General features: G+C 46.5%; 2 protein-coding genes across 8 annotated transcripts in view; both read left to right on the top strand.

The window, feature by feature from the left end:
* Positions 1–14,436, top strand: part of LOC123412438 — a 63,100-nt gene that overhangs the window by 39,363 nt on the left and 9,301 nt on the right. For 3 of the 7 annotated variants that reach the window (XR_006613511.1, XR_006613515.1, XR_006613514.1), the window contains exons 7-12: positions 1,511–1,547; positions 4,523–4,566; positions 4,646–4,717; positions 4,810–4,857; positions 4,944–5,063; positions 5,289–5,419. Coding sequence is in view for 1 of the 7 variants with exons in the window: in XM_045105386.1 (XP_044961321.1) it covers positions 1,511–1,547; positions 4,523–4,566; positions 4,646–4,717; positions 4,810–4,857; positions 4,944–5,063; positions 5,289–5,369 (402 nt within the window). In the remaining 6 variants the exon portion in view is untranslated. Of the gene's footprint in view, positions 1–1,510; positions 1,548–4,522; positions 4,567–4,645; positions 4,718–4,809; positions 4,858–4,943; positions 5,064–5,288; positions 5,784–6,032; positions 6,254–6,774; positions 7,313–14,436 lie in introns of those variants that run through there. The other 4 variants (XR_006613510.1, XR_006613513.1, XR_006613512.1 and 1 more) reach the window with 4 other exon arrangements.
* Positions 11,348–14,424, top strand: LOC123412439. The gene is made up of 2 exons (XM_045105387.1): positions 11,348–12,133; positions 12,209–14,424. Exon 2 carries the CDS (start codon positions 13,343–13,345, stop codon positions 13,817–13,819), a length of 477 nt encoding a protein of 158 aa, XP_044961322.1. The 5' UTR covers positions 11,348–12,133; positions 12,209–13,342; the 3' UTR covers positions 13,820–14,424.

Raw genomic sequence — 14,436 nt, 5'->3', positions numbered from 1 at the left:
ACTTGATTGATTGATTGTTATTGTTGATGGCGGCCTCATTGTGTTTCATGTCGGTGAAGACTTGAATAATTGATCACACTTGGGATTGAAACACATGTCTTGTTGGATACGGTTTCAATGTTCACGATGAAAACTTTGAGTGCAATCCATTTGTGTCTAAAAGATTAGTATACCAAGGGACACACAAAGCATGTCCAAGAAGCTAGGGGAGTAGCACACGACATAAATATCTTATGGATAAGAATATTTTACCATGTCCCTTACCACACCATTAGGGTATGCTCCAAGTGATGTTTCTAAAGATTGGAGTGGGAATGAAACATCTAGACTTTGATCATGGGAGGAGCTTCCCTAACATGTTGATCTTCATTTCTTCTTGGGTACCCACACCATCTTGGTACTTTTAGCAACAAGGGGTTTGGATACGGTTGGTGTAGTGGAAGTAGTCGAAGTAGATGGGTGGTGCTTAACAACCCATTTCCTTTCGGGTGCCATTACAACCTCTTTCAGGTGCTTTTGGTTAGGTCGTGGTGATGGTTGTTAAATGTCATGTCTCAATGTATCTCCGTGTAACAAAAAACTTTTTATCCCTAATAACTTAGAGACAACCACTTATCTCTAACCGAAGTAAAAGTAATTTAAGCATGAGAATCATCTTATATGGTGCGTTTGTTCATGGTGATTCAACTCTTGCATAAGTTGTACATGAATGTTTGGCAATTATTAGGCCACTTTTTGTCAAGCATGGAGGCTAACATGGAAGTGTTGGGCGCCACCACGGGTGCGCTTCTTCCACTCGCTTGCCAACCTTGACCGCTGCTGGACTGCCGTCCGCCTTGAGCGCCGCAACCTGCCGCACGCACAGCGATGTCCGCTCTGTGGCCAGGCGCCGAAGACTATACAACACCTGCTCCTCGCGTGCCCCTTCGCCTGACAGGTGTGGCATGCAATCCTATCTTGGTTGCGCCTCCCATGTTTGCTGCCAGACAACGACGCCGCTCTCCATGATTGGTGGCACTATGCAAGGCAGAGCACCCCCAAGCCCATGCATAAGGGCCTCGCGTTCACTGCACTGCTCGTCCCATGGATGATTTGGAAGCATCACAATGACTGTGTCTTCGAGGGTGCGCGCCCTTCCATCACTACCGTGATCGCCAAGATTAAGGATGAAGCTGTTCTTTGGGCCAAAGCCGGAGCTTTGGGCCTCCGCGTTCTATTGCCGCAGACCTGGGATGTGCACTAATACCCCTGTAATTGCACTGTAATTTGCCTCCTAGGAGGATTGTACCAAACCCTCTCTTTTTAATACAATGAAACGCAAAAGCTTTTTGCGTTTTCTGGAAAAAATTATTAGGCCACTTTGAATTGAATAAGTTGATGGTCAACATCTACTATGCCAGTTGGACCATAAAGATTTTTATTAGTTCACTCACTCTTTGTTGTTTCACGCTCTTGTTAAGTGAGGCAATATATTGTTTCGATCATTGTTGTAATATATGCACTCATGCAGGTTGAAGCATCTATGAGCAAGCAAAACTTTTTTGGAGGTAAGGGTTCTGCTAAACAAAAAGTCAAATAATAGTGGATTTTAATTATTCTTTTCATCTTTGGACATCAGTCAATTCACATGCTTGTTGTATGCATGTTAATTAGCTTACCCTGGCATGGGGTTAGTTTTTCCTCAAGACCCAACTGCGCTCATCTTCACTAGTTGAGGAAAAAACTTGTGTTCCACACCTATTCGTACTATTCATGCACATGGCAAACAAAGGTTCCAACATAACATTTTAATGGTTTTAAAAACAGACATACATGCCTTTAAGACGAATGCTTTACACAACGAGTCGATGAATTCTGCAAGTTGGAAAAGTCTACTTAACACCATGAAGTTTGACACAGCCATGTCGTTTGGGGTCCGACTGCATTACCGCTAAGGTTTATAAACTAGCTACCAAACCATTGCGAAGCTATTAAAAACCCACCGGGGAGCTTTAGGAGGTGGTTTCACCAGCATGACACTTTGACATGGCTCGTGGGAGTAGCTTAACTTATCCATCTTTTCTCTCTTTCACCACTAGCCATCATTTCCTGATAATCAAAGTTGCAACATCCTAACTGTACCATCTCTTATAATTCTGGCCTAAGCTAGCCGTGCCTCGTGCTTTCGATTTGCACATTCCATCGCCCCACCATGCCTATGCGTCACTGCACCAGTATCTTGTTTACCACTCGCCAATATCTATACCTACTAATAGAAGAGATAGGTATTCTTGGTCCGTCATGCTATTTTGCAGAAAACTCCCTCATGTTTCTGTTATCAACCTGCAGTCCACTTTTAATTCAGTTTTTTTTTTAAAACCCTGATGTTTCTGGAAATCAATGCGCAGGCCGATATTTAGGTTAATCAATCTGCCGTACATAACAAATACTTTTTAAAAATATCCATATTTTTTAAACCTAACTCCAAATTTAACATGTTATATATGGAAATTGATAAGAAAGAAGTGTAGAATCTGAATATGATGTTATTTTATCTGTTAACCATTTCAAATATGTTATTTAGGGTGTAACCTTAATCAATAGCGCATGATCCATCTTTCTTTCATTCATACTGGTACCGATCTGGATTGAAAATAAACACCTCAGCAAAATCAAAATGGAAGACGAAAAAATAATCTATAACACCACATGCACGCCTCGTCAAAACCTCACAGGAAAGACAAATTTATCATCTTATGCCGAAAGAGACGTCTTATAATTGACAACATTCAAACGTGTTGTGTTTTTGTGAACACTGAGGCCACCGTCGGTGAGTGTGGGAAGGAGGATAATGGCAACTCAAAAGGGATGTCATGTGTTGAAATAAAGGCCGTGGACCTATTGGAGTCTGGAGTCATGGTTATTGGGTTAGGGGAGTGCATTTTTTTTTCACCCGTTGCAATGCATGGTCTCTTTTGCTAGTCTACCGTTAAGGCTGAAACATGTCTTTTGCTCTATAAGCGAATTGCTAGTTTTCAGGGCTAACCAACATCACTAGACATGTTTTTTTAAGAACAGCCCCTTAGACTTGTGTTAAAGTTTTTATCACTTTTAACTGACTACTATGCAATGCTAACCATAAGCATGCACCAAGGAGTCTAAGTTGCTCTGATACTATAGGTGATAAATAACACAAGCTTGGCTCAGTTTCTCAGAGTGGCGCCTCACAGGGTGGTCGTGGGGCAACTTGGTTTGATTGGACGAGGTGCGTGGGATGGAGTGGGTGATGGTCTTGTCATTGTCATACACAGGAGGTAGATGCCACAGGGGCAGCGAGTCAGCATGGTGCAATTGAGTTGTTGTCCAAGTGTGCACATAGAGCGGCAGAGCTAGGTCACAAGGGGTAGCTACAAACACTTTGTGCATGGACTCCTCAAACTTGGCAGCCCTGAAGGTACGTGAGGATGATACTGTGTTGCACTACGCTGCACCTGTCAAATGTTGGGCGAGGTAATCATGCTCCCACCTGTCAATGTCAGTCTTCCAATCTTGGATGCTGCCAGGCTGCCAGGAGCAAACTTCATGGAAGCATAATGGCCCCATCTCATGTGCTCCGTACTCAGTGGCGGAGGACAAAAATAATTTAAGGTGGGGCGAACGCTAAAGCCTAAAAATGATTTGGTGCAATATCAAAATATATATCGTGTACACATTAATAATTTTACATGATTCTAAGCTGAATCATCAAATACAATGATAAAGCAAGTATATTCGACCTAAAACCATAAAGGTAATGAGGCTTTAATGCCATCGAGATTGCCAGGCCATTATCTGAAAATTTGCATCATAATTCACAAAAAGAAAAATGTAGAAATGTATAGCTCTCCACTTTGATTTCAAAAGTTGTTTCTCCTTTCTGACAGTCACCATTACTTTTTGCCTTCACCGGTGCCACCAGCAATCAGCAACGTGGACGTGCTGCTAAGTTCTGCCCTGTCCCTCCCGCATGCTGAGTGCGTATGACGATTACTGTGATGTGTAAGATGTCCCTCCCGCTGAACGATTTCCAACTGCCGGCTGTTGCCGCTGGCTAGCCGCTAGGGTTCTCCTTGTGTCGTGTGTGTGCACGCATGTAGAACTAGCCGATGTATGCGTACATGTATGAATATATTTGCATAAAATCAAGGTAGGGCGGGCGACCTGCCTCGCCCTACTGGGAGCTCCGCCCCTGTCCGTACTAGCTTCTTGGTTTTCTGCAATTATTTTAGTAAAAATAACTATTGATTGACGCAGTTAGTGGACCACATGGGTGCACTCACCAGGCTCTGTTTATATTACCCAGTTTCTGTTTGAGTGATGTTAATTTGCTTGAAATTTTGAGATTAAACTATTAGCTTACTATTAGGACTGCACCATTCTAGATATCGTCTTGACTTTTAACTTGTGAAACTGTGACATAGGATAACATAAATAGGAATTTTGTCAAATTGTGAAACTGTAATTAATAGCTTCACCTGAATATTGATCTGTTGTGTTATTGCAGGGAAGAGGTATGAAGTGCTCAACTTAGGAAGGAGCATAGACAAGGTATTCCACGGTTCCCATTCTCCTCCTGTAGCAAAGGAACATGCAACCTGTCATGTGTCGCTCACTAACTAATAAACAGGAATCTGACGCTGGAAAGAAGCAACTGGATATCAGAGCAAAAGGATCACGGCTCCTCTTGGAAATCAGCGAAGTATTCTAATTCTAGAGACTCTTATGGCCCTAGATCTTCCAAGAAGTCGCAATTGCTGTTTTAGTCAAACTAAAGAATTATTAACTTTGCAGTGTAAGCAGACCCTTGAGCAGGAGAGCAACATAACTGCTAGCTTCCCTGTAAGTTCAGTGTTCTTCTTAACGGTAAACATCATTCCGTTATCAAGTCATTCTCAATGTGTGTTATTTCATCCTGGTGCCTGCAGGCTGCAGTACAGGAGATGGATACAAAGTCCTTGGAGGAGGAATACAAGGCTCTACAAGGTGATAGAGCTGGAGAAGCTCAGTACTTCCAGTCTCTTGAAGAACGGATCATTAAAATGAAGGTGTTTTACCGATACTTTTCAGTTTGGTTGCTCCATGATTAAAAGCTAATTGATTTCCTTTTTCTTCTTCTCATGGAGAAATACATTACTCCATCCGATCCAAATTAATTGACGCAGCTTACAAAGTTGTACCAAAGTTGTGTCAATTAGTTTGGATCGGAGGGAGTACGGTACTTTCAGTGATGCCATGTGCAATCTTAAGAAGCTGAACATCTTTCTCTGCAGGTAGTTCCTGATCCTATTAAATGCTGTTGCGGACTGGAGTACAATGTCAAACTAGGCGGGGAGACCATGGGTGTAAGATAAACTCATATGTAGATGACCACAGGTCCAGAGGGTGACAACTCCATATTAAGGTATTAAGCGTTCGTAGCATTTACCAATGAAATAACAAACCAACAAGGAAGAAGTAAGAAAGAAAAGCCAAGTACTATTCCATAGTTTGTGAAAGCGAGATTTATAATGTAGGAAGTTGAAACTCCTTGTAGGAGAGCGTTCGTAGCATTTACCAATGAAATGACAAACCAACAAGGAAGAAGTATAAGAAGAAAAGCCAAGTACTATTCCATAGTTTGTGAAAGCGAGATTTATAATGTAGGAAGTTGAAACTCCTTGTAGGAGCTTCATCGGACAACACATTTCGTTTTCTTTTTCACACTTACTATTCTCATTGGAGGTGCAGACAGTTGGAAATATAAAGATATGTTTTGCGGTGGTTAACACCAGCCGGCCTCCCATCTATTTATATAGGAGCTGCATTGTACATTACGTATATAGGCTTGTACAACACGTACACAATAATCAGATGAATCTCTGATTGATACAAGTGATCCTAGGATCTTCTATACACGGCAACTACTGATACATCATATCATATACTAGGAGATATTGTCGCTAACATTCCCCCTCAATCTCAATCAGCCACAAGGTTGAGATTACATCGTAATTTCTCCAACATTATCTTTGTAGCAGGTTTAGTGAAAGCATCTGCCACTTGATCATCGGAGGACACAAAACGGACATCCAATGCTCTTTGCGCCACTTTTTGTCCGATCCAATGCTCTTTGCGCCACTTTTTGTCCGATGAAGTGGAAATTCACCTCGATATGCTTTGTCCTTGCATGAAATACAGGATTTGCACTGAGGTGGGTACTCCCAGTTTCCTAAGCAAAAATTGCACCCAAGTAGCTGCAAGGGCATTGTATTCTTCTTCGGTACTAGATCGTAACACTGTGGGCTGTTTTCGAGCACTCCATGAAATTAGGTTAGGTCCAAAGAAGACCACAAAACCGCCAGTGAAGCGTCTGTCATCAAGTCATCCGGCCCAATCAGCATCCGTGAAGACACTCAGAAGTGTGGAGCTTGATCGACGAATGTGAAGTCCAGTCGCCACAGTATCCTTGATATACCTTAGTATGCGCTTGACACTTCCCAATGCATATCCGTGGGCTTGGGCAGATATTAACACACCTTGTTTACAACAAATGAAATATCAGGACGAGTGAGTGTGAGATACCGTAGGACGAGTGAGTGTGAGATACTGTAACCCTCCAACCATACTCCTGAAGGCGTCATCGTGCCAAGTTGTGCTGCCAACTTGTTTGTGTCTGACATGGGAGCAGAAACCTCCATGCAATTCTTCATATGTGCATGATGAAGAAAGTCATTAGCATATTTTTGCTGAGAGAGCACCATTCCCCTGAAATTGTAGGTGGCTTCAATCCAAGGAAGTAAGCAAGACGGCCAAGGTCTTTGATGGCAACCGAAATAACAGATTGCAGTGGTCATTTACATGCTATGAGAGTGTTTCAACCTGTAAATAGACTTCCGAAGTTTGCAAACATGATGAGGGTAATGAGTGTCCTTAGCCAGGTGGCTGCTGCATATACACATCCTCATGAAGCACACCATGAAAGAATGCATTGCTGACATCAATTTGCCGCAGACACCGTCCCTGTGAAACAGCAAGCTAGAGCACAAGACGGTACGGTTTAACAACTGGGCTAATAAATGTGTCAAGGTAATCAATACCATATTCCTGAGTAAACCCACGAGCAACCAGTCGAGCCTTGTATATTTGTCAAGAGAGCCATCAGGGTGTTGCTTTACTTTGAAAATTCACTTGCAACTGATAATGTTGGTGCCGAAGGGACGTGGGACGAGTGACCACGTTGCAGTACGTTGAGGGAAAATGAAAAAAATTGATCCAAGAACGAAACTATTTCACAAAATAAATTCTTTGTAAAATATTCACCCGTCTAATCCTTTTTTATGACGTCTTTGTTTTAGCCGTCACACTATACTGTGTGATGTTCGATACTATGTTATGTGGCGTCCGAAACCTAGTCTGACGTCTAAGGTATAGTCGTCATATTACACTATGTGACGTCTAAGACAAAGACACAACACAATGTAATGTGACGCCTGATTGTCGGGCGCCATACAATAGGGTTAGTTGCGTGATTTTTTTAAACATGATTTAGTTTGTGAAATACTTTCGTCCGTAGGTTAAATTTATTAATTTTGCCCTACGTAGCCTGTCGGTGCCTAGACGAAGCGGATACGACAACATTGAAACTGCGGCGGTACGGATTGTACCGGATAGTGCCGTTAGTGCGGATCTTCGGGCAGCAGACATTGTTGTGCATGCGCTCGATGGTAGGGGTTTTCGAAGGAGCCGGCGGTGCGGCCGGGGGCATCAAAGAGGCCGGCGGTGCGGCCATCGGAGGAGCCGGCGGCGATGGAGGAGCGGCCGGTGCAGCTACTGCAACACGGGGCCCTGACGCGCTCATGGGAGTGTCAAGCCCAAGCTGAGAAGGATTTCCTGGAGCTGGAGCTTGATTTTGTGCGATCAGACGTGCTACACGCCGGCTGGATGCATGGCGCTGTAGCATGCACGTGGGACGTGTCTTCTACTCCCTCCGTTTCAAAATATAAGACTTTTTAGAAATTTCACTAGGAGACTACATACGGAGCAAAATGAATGAATCTACACTCTAAAATATGTCTAAGTACATCCGTATGTAGTTTATAGTACAATCTCTAAAAGGTCTTATATTTAAGAACGGAGGGAGTAGAACGTCAATTGTAGATGGACGTTGCTCCTTGGAACCTGCACCTGCAGGACAAGCTTCAGGAAACAAAAATGACAGATTGCAGTTTCTCGGCAAAATTGACAAAAATGACCCCCTGGGGAAAGAACTCACGGAGTGACCCCTCGGGGAAAATATTTCACCCGCCTGACCCTTTTGTGTGGCGCCCGACACCTAGACGTCACACTACACTGTGTGACGCCTAGCCGTTCGGCGCCACACCTCCCGACCACCTGGCAGGGAGGGCCCACCCCCCAGGCCGTGTGACGCCTAAGCCTCAGGCGTCACACATTGTAATGTGCGGCGCCGAACGCTTAGGCGCCACACATTGGCTTAACTGGCCACGGGCTAGCCCCCCTCCCCACCCCTCCTCATTCCCCTCCCCCAGCAAACTCTCCCAGCCATTGCCCCTCCCTCAAATCCTTTTCTAAATCACCAAATCTGAAGGTTTGGACCGGACATTTGTTGTCCAATCACTCCACTAAGGTAATCCTCACCTCTCCCCTCATTCTCATCCAAAGAAAAATCTTTTGTGGTCTTTTTTTTGCAAATTTGAGGAAACCCTAGTTTTTCATGAAATGTGGGATGTATATGATATTGTTGTATTTGTTTGTATGTTAGGATAAGGGGTATGATGGGGTTAGGATTTGGGTTGTTTGGATGTTTGCATTATGGTTGTTTTAGGGTTAGGCTAGGGTTAGGCTATGGTTAGGCTAGGGTTAGGGATGTTTGGTTGTGTTAGGGTTATGATGGGGTTAGGGTTATTTGGAAGTTAGGCTAGGGTTATTGTAATTGTATAATTGCTTATAAAAAAGGTTCTATGTTTTGTTGTTTAGGTATGGGAAGAACATGTGTTTATGTTCATCACGTGGACAAGGATGCCTTTTTAAAAGGCAATATTGATCCGGACCCGGATGAGCTTGACATGGTGTTCGATTTGTGTCCTAGCTATGGTGAATTGTTGGAACAAGTCCGAAAGGATTTGAATTGGATGGACCCTAGTGATGTAGTTGAGTTTGATGGTAGGCATAATGTGGGATTCGGAATGCACATTCGTTGGAAGACCATGCGTGTCAACTTGGAGGAACGTTGGCTTGCATACAAGGATACGGTGGCCGAATCACTAGACAAGGCTCTAGAGTTATTTGCCATCAAAACAAATGTTCCTAACTTGTTGGATTTGAACCGGGTTGCCTCTTCGATTGTTGAAGCTATTCCTGCACCCATCAACGAAGAGGCCAACATTGAACCTCTTTCTTGTGTCGATGAGGCCAACGAAGAGGTCAACATTGAACATGAACCATTGGTATAGGCTAATGATGAGCATGATGATGATGAGAATGATGGTAATGTTCTTCATGACAACAATCTTGGTGATTTGGACAAATATAATTTGCAAGAGACAATGGACCATTCTATTCCGTACTCACGTGTCTATGCCTCCGAGTCTGACGATGATGGTCCCGATGAAGAAGTTGATTAGGAATGGTTCACGACAAAGGAGGCTGAAGCTTTCACGAAGGTATTAAAGCGTGATCACCGGACACCATTGTTCGAGGATCTTAGCCTTGCGGATGAAGCCGTGGTTGACGGAGGCGAAGGCATATTGTTTGGAGTTAGGCCACCTTCTCATCGGGACACACATGGGAAGAATATTATTTTGCCGGGGTCAAAGTTCGAAACATTCTTTGAACTGATGATGTGGTTGGATAAATATTCTGTTACGCATTATAGGCCACACAAAGTTGTTCATTCAAACATGAAGCTGCGTTACACGGTTGCACGTGAGGATAGAGGATGTCCTTGGATTGTCCGTGCAAGACCATGGAAAGGAGGGCCAGGATGGAACATTGTCAGTTGTATGCCTCACATGTGTCGAGGCAAGAGGGTTGATGGTGCCCTTTCGTCGCAAAGCCATAGACAACTCACCTCCGAGTTTATCGCTTATAGGCTTTCCAACTCCATCTCTTCTCTTCCTACAATGAGCATAAAAAGCGTACAAGACCTTGTGAAAGCCCTCTTTCACTACGAGGTGAAATATGATGAGGCATGGAAAGCAAAGCAAGCCGCATTCAAGATGTTGTATGGTGATTGGGAGAAAGCATACAACCGCATACCTAGGTTGTTGGGAGCTATTGCCCACACTAACCCGGGCATGGTTCATGTGGTCGAGCCGTATGGGGAGAAAACAAGGATTCTCAATGGAAATAGGGTCCGCGTATTTGGCCGTGCATTTTGGGCATTTGAGCAATGTGTGAGGGCTTTCCAGCACTGTCGTCCTGTCATCTCCATCGATGGCACGTTTTTGACCGGACAATTCAAGGGCACTTTGTTGGTTGCAATAGCAAGTGATGCCAATAACCGGTTGATGCCTTTGGCTTTTGCTTTGGTTGAGGCAGAGAACAATGTTAACTGGGAATGGTTCTTGTATATTTTGAGAACCAAAGTATTACCGTTTGAGAGGGAAATATGTGTCATATCGGATCGCCATCAAGGCATACTTAACGCGGTTGACATTGTCATTCCCGGCCAACAAATCTACTCAACAAAAACCTAATACACTTGGATAGAAGGATGGGAAACGGAAGGGATGGGGGAGGAGATTACCTTGGGGGATCAATCCAAGGAAGAAATCATCAGATCTGAAGGAGATGGGGGAGGGGATTAGGGATTCGAGGAGAGCCAGCCGTCGCCGTTGTAGTTTCTGTTTGAATGAGGGAGGGGAATGGGGAGGGGGTGGGGAGGGGGGCTGGCCCGTGGCCAGTTAAGTCAATGTGTGGCGCCTAAGCGTTCGGCGCCACACATTACAATGTGTGACGCCTGAGGCTTAGGCGTCACACGGCCTGGGGGGTGGGCCCTCCCTGCCAGGTGGTCGGGGGGTGTGGCGCCGAACGGCTAGGCGTCACACAGTGTAGTGTGGCGCCTAGGTGTCGGGCGCCACACAAAAGGGTCAGGCGGGTGGAATATTTCCCGCGAGGGGTCACTCCGTGAGTTCTTTCCCTCAGGGGTCATTTTTGTTAATTTTGCCCAGTTTCTCATACTCCCTCCATCACAGTTTATAAGGCGTGCACGTGTATCTAGGTCATCAATTTAACTTATATAAAATATATTGTTTAACACAAAAATTATATCATTAAAAAATTGAACATCTAAAGTTTCTAATGATATATTTTTTGTAATATATGTCTTTTATTAAGTTGATCAAATTGACGACCTAGATACACGTGCAAGCCTTATAAACTGAAACCCGAAATGGAGGGAGTATTAGCATCGTGAACTACTTGTTAGACAAAGTTTATTGTAATTGTTGTGTACCACGTGTATAGGATCACGGGAGAGAGCACGTCGGCCCTTTGCCACATGTATAGGACGCTCGGGAGGGGCGTTTTGGTCCAGTTGATCCCGATATCCCCACCACACAGCTATGCATTGGGATCTGTACTAGTCATCATTGCGTTGTCAAATACGAATATAAAACTTGAAATACTATTCTACCTCCGTTTGTGCGTACGTACGGTGGAAAGCGACGCGGGCAGCGGCGTTACGTCTCGGTCATGGGGGGACGCATCTGTACCTGGACACCTACAGATTGTTGATTGGACTATTCTCACCGTTAGTCTGCCCCACGTGTCGGATGGAAAAATAATTGATGGAGACCAGCTCCGCTGCGGTTCGAAAAAAAGAAAACATGGACTGGAGAGATGAGCGAGCTGTGAGTGGGCGGCGGCGGCGGCGCCTCCAGGATCCATAGTTTTTGACATCAAAAACTGGTTGCAGCGGGCGCGGGCGGTGCTGGCGCACCTCCTAATGGCGACAGGTGAGGGTTATTCCCCCGTTGGTCAAAACTTGATTTCCTTTTTGATCCGAGAGACAACCGCGCGAGGAGTTGTAGAATCAATGGCAGGCTGTCCATCTTCGTGGAGGAGTCATGCATCGCAGCTGTTCTAATCATGGCGTTGAAGCTTGACACGCCCTTCTGTAAGTTCTGCTGGTGGTTGACGTTATTGGTTGTACGAAGCTTTCTTATGCAGCAATGTCAATTCATCTTTGCAGCGAAGTTTGCGACAAATGATAATTTTCGATTTGCGGCAAATTAGTGGGAGGGGTCGGCTGATGGTGGCATGAGCCATGGCCTGGAGAGAACGAGCGCTGTCCGCGTACCAGATCTGCAAGGAAACCATGAAGTGGTCGTCGTGGAGGAGCAAAACTTAGTACAGGTGCTGCGGGATGTGGTGACACCGGAGTTCGATCTGTCCGAAGCCTGCGGCAGACGGGGAAGACGAAGCTGGGCAAGACTTAGTATAGGTGTCGTGGGATGTGGTGTCGCCGGAGTTCGATCTGTCCGACGCCGACGTGAAGCCTGCGGCAGACGGGGAAGACAAAGCTGACTACGGCGTCGAGCTTGTGGCAGAGCACGATCCCGACACCCACCCTGCACATGATGGAAACTGTTGGTACTAGACCGTCCAAGTCCGTCTGTACCGATGTGGTGTTAACGAGCCAGGACATTTCCACCGTCTAGGACGTGGGCCAGGGGTCCATTTATTTAAGACGAATACGCTAGGAAATACTTGCAGAGGCGAGCATCACGAGGTGCCTGCGCGGTCGAGATTGCAGGAGCATCTGGACCTGAGAGCCAAATTGCATTTCCGGTGACTATCTCCCTATATTAACCCATTCATGTAATCTTTCATGATCATCTCCAACTTGGTATCAGTTTTCCAGAAATCCCATGGCCGAGCATGCCGCCTCCTCCTCCTCCTCTTTCGCTGCCCTGAGCTCCGGCTCCACGCCGGCCGCCGCCTCCTCCAAGGCGTCCAACGCCGCCCACGCTACCTCGGCCTCCCCCGTGGCGCCTACGCCGCCCTTCCTCTTTCAAGGTTCTTCTCCCGTCCCTGGATCTCAGTTCACCCCCCTTTTCATCTCACCTCCGCCGCCATCCACGCCGACGCCATCCACACCCCGCCACCCCATCTTCTTCGATCATATCACCAACCACATCAAGTTTCTTCTCAACCCCTCCGATCACAATTACCATAAGTGGAAATCCTTCTTTCTCATGGTCTTGGTCCCCTACGATGTCCTCTACCTCATCGAACACCCGCCGCCTCCCAACGCCAATGCCGCCTACCTTGAGCTCGATGCCCACGTCGCCCCCTCTGGATCTATGCCACTCTTGCGGATCCCATGATCGATCATGTCGTCGGCGCCACCACATACTCCATCCGGAAGAAAATCCGCGAGTTCTTCCGTGCCAATCGCGTCGCCCGATTCATGGTTCTCAACCGGCAGTACCGAAACTTGAAGCAGGGCGATCTCTCCGTCTCCGAGTACGCTCGCCGCATGAAGCTCCTCACCGAGTGCCTCACTGACATCGACCACGCCGTCAGTGAAACCGACCTCACCACCCAGTTCCTCCATGGCCTTGACAAGCGCCTCGACACCATTCGCGTCGTCTTCGGCGACCAGGAGCTGCCCTTCAATACCGTCCTCTCCTGCCTCGTCCTCGCCAAGGAATCGCAGGCGCAACGCGTCGCCGAGGAGAGTGCCTCGGCCTTTGCCCTGCCTGGCGGTGACCGTGGCTCTGGCACTGTCTCCATCGATCGCACCCCCTCTGACCGCGGTGGTTATCGCACCCAGTGTCCTCCACATCCTCCACAATAGCCCTTTGGACGTGGTCGCGGTGATGGTGATCGCGGCCGTGGACGTGGTCGCGGGCGCGGTGACTCCTCTCGTGGAGGCCACCCCTCCCAACCGGCGTTCTCACCCTTCACTGGCTACTTCGCGCCCTATGGCATGGCCTTGCCATCGCCACACCTCGGCTGGGTCCCTCCCAATGCAGCTGGTGTTTTGGGACCCCGGCCCGGCGCCCACGCACATGCATACCCCATGTACTTGCCGGCACCGCCACCCTCACCATATCCTCCGCCGTCATGGGAACACCTCGCCATGCTCAACGCCGCCTTCAGCAACTCCGGCATCAACACCCAACTAACCCCCGAGTGGTACTTGGACAGTGGCGCCTCTTCGCATGTGACCGGCAGCCAAGGTAACTTGACCTCGTCTAGACATTCGTTACGGCATGTTCCATCTATCATACTTGTTGGCAATGGCCAACACCTCCCCGTCACGGCCACTGGCTCTGCCACTCTCCCCCTCACGATTTTCGTCTCACCGATATTCTTGTTTCTCCCAATGTTATTACCAACCTTATCTCCGTCCGAAAGTTTACAAAAGATAACTCATGTTCTGTTGAATTTTTTCCCTGTGGTTTTCTTGTG

This window comes from Hordeum vulgare, chromosome 7H, assembly GCF_904849725.1.
Source record: "Hordeum vulgare subsp. vulgare chromosome 7H, MorexV3_pseudomolecules_assembly, whole genome shotgun sequence".
Lineage (NCBI taxonomy): Eukaryota > Viridiplantae > Streptophyta > Magnoliopsida > Poales > Poaceae > Hordeum > Hordeum vulgare.
This window is presented reverse-complemented; position numbering and strand designations above follow the sequence as displayed.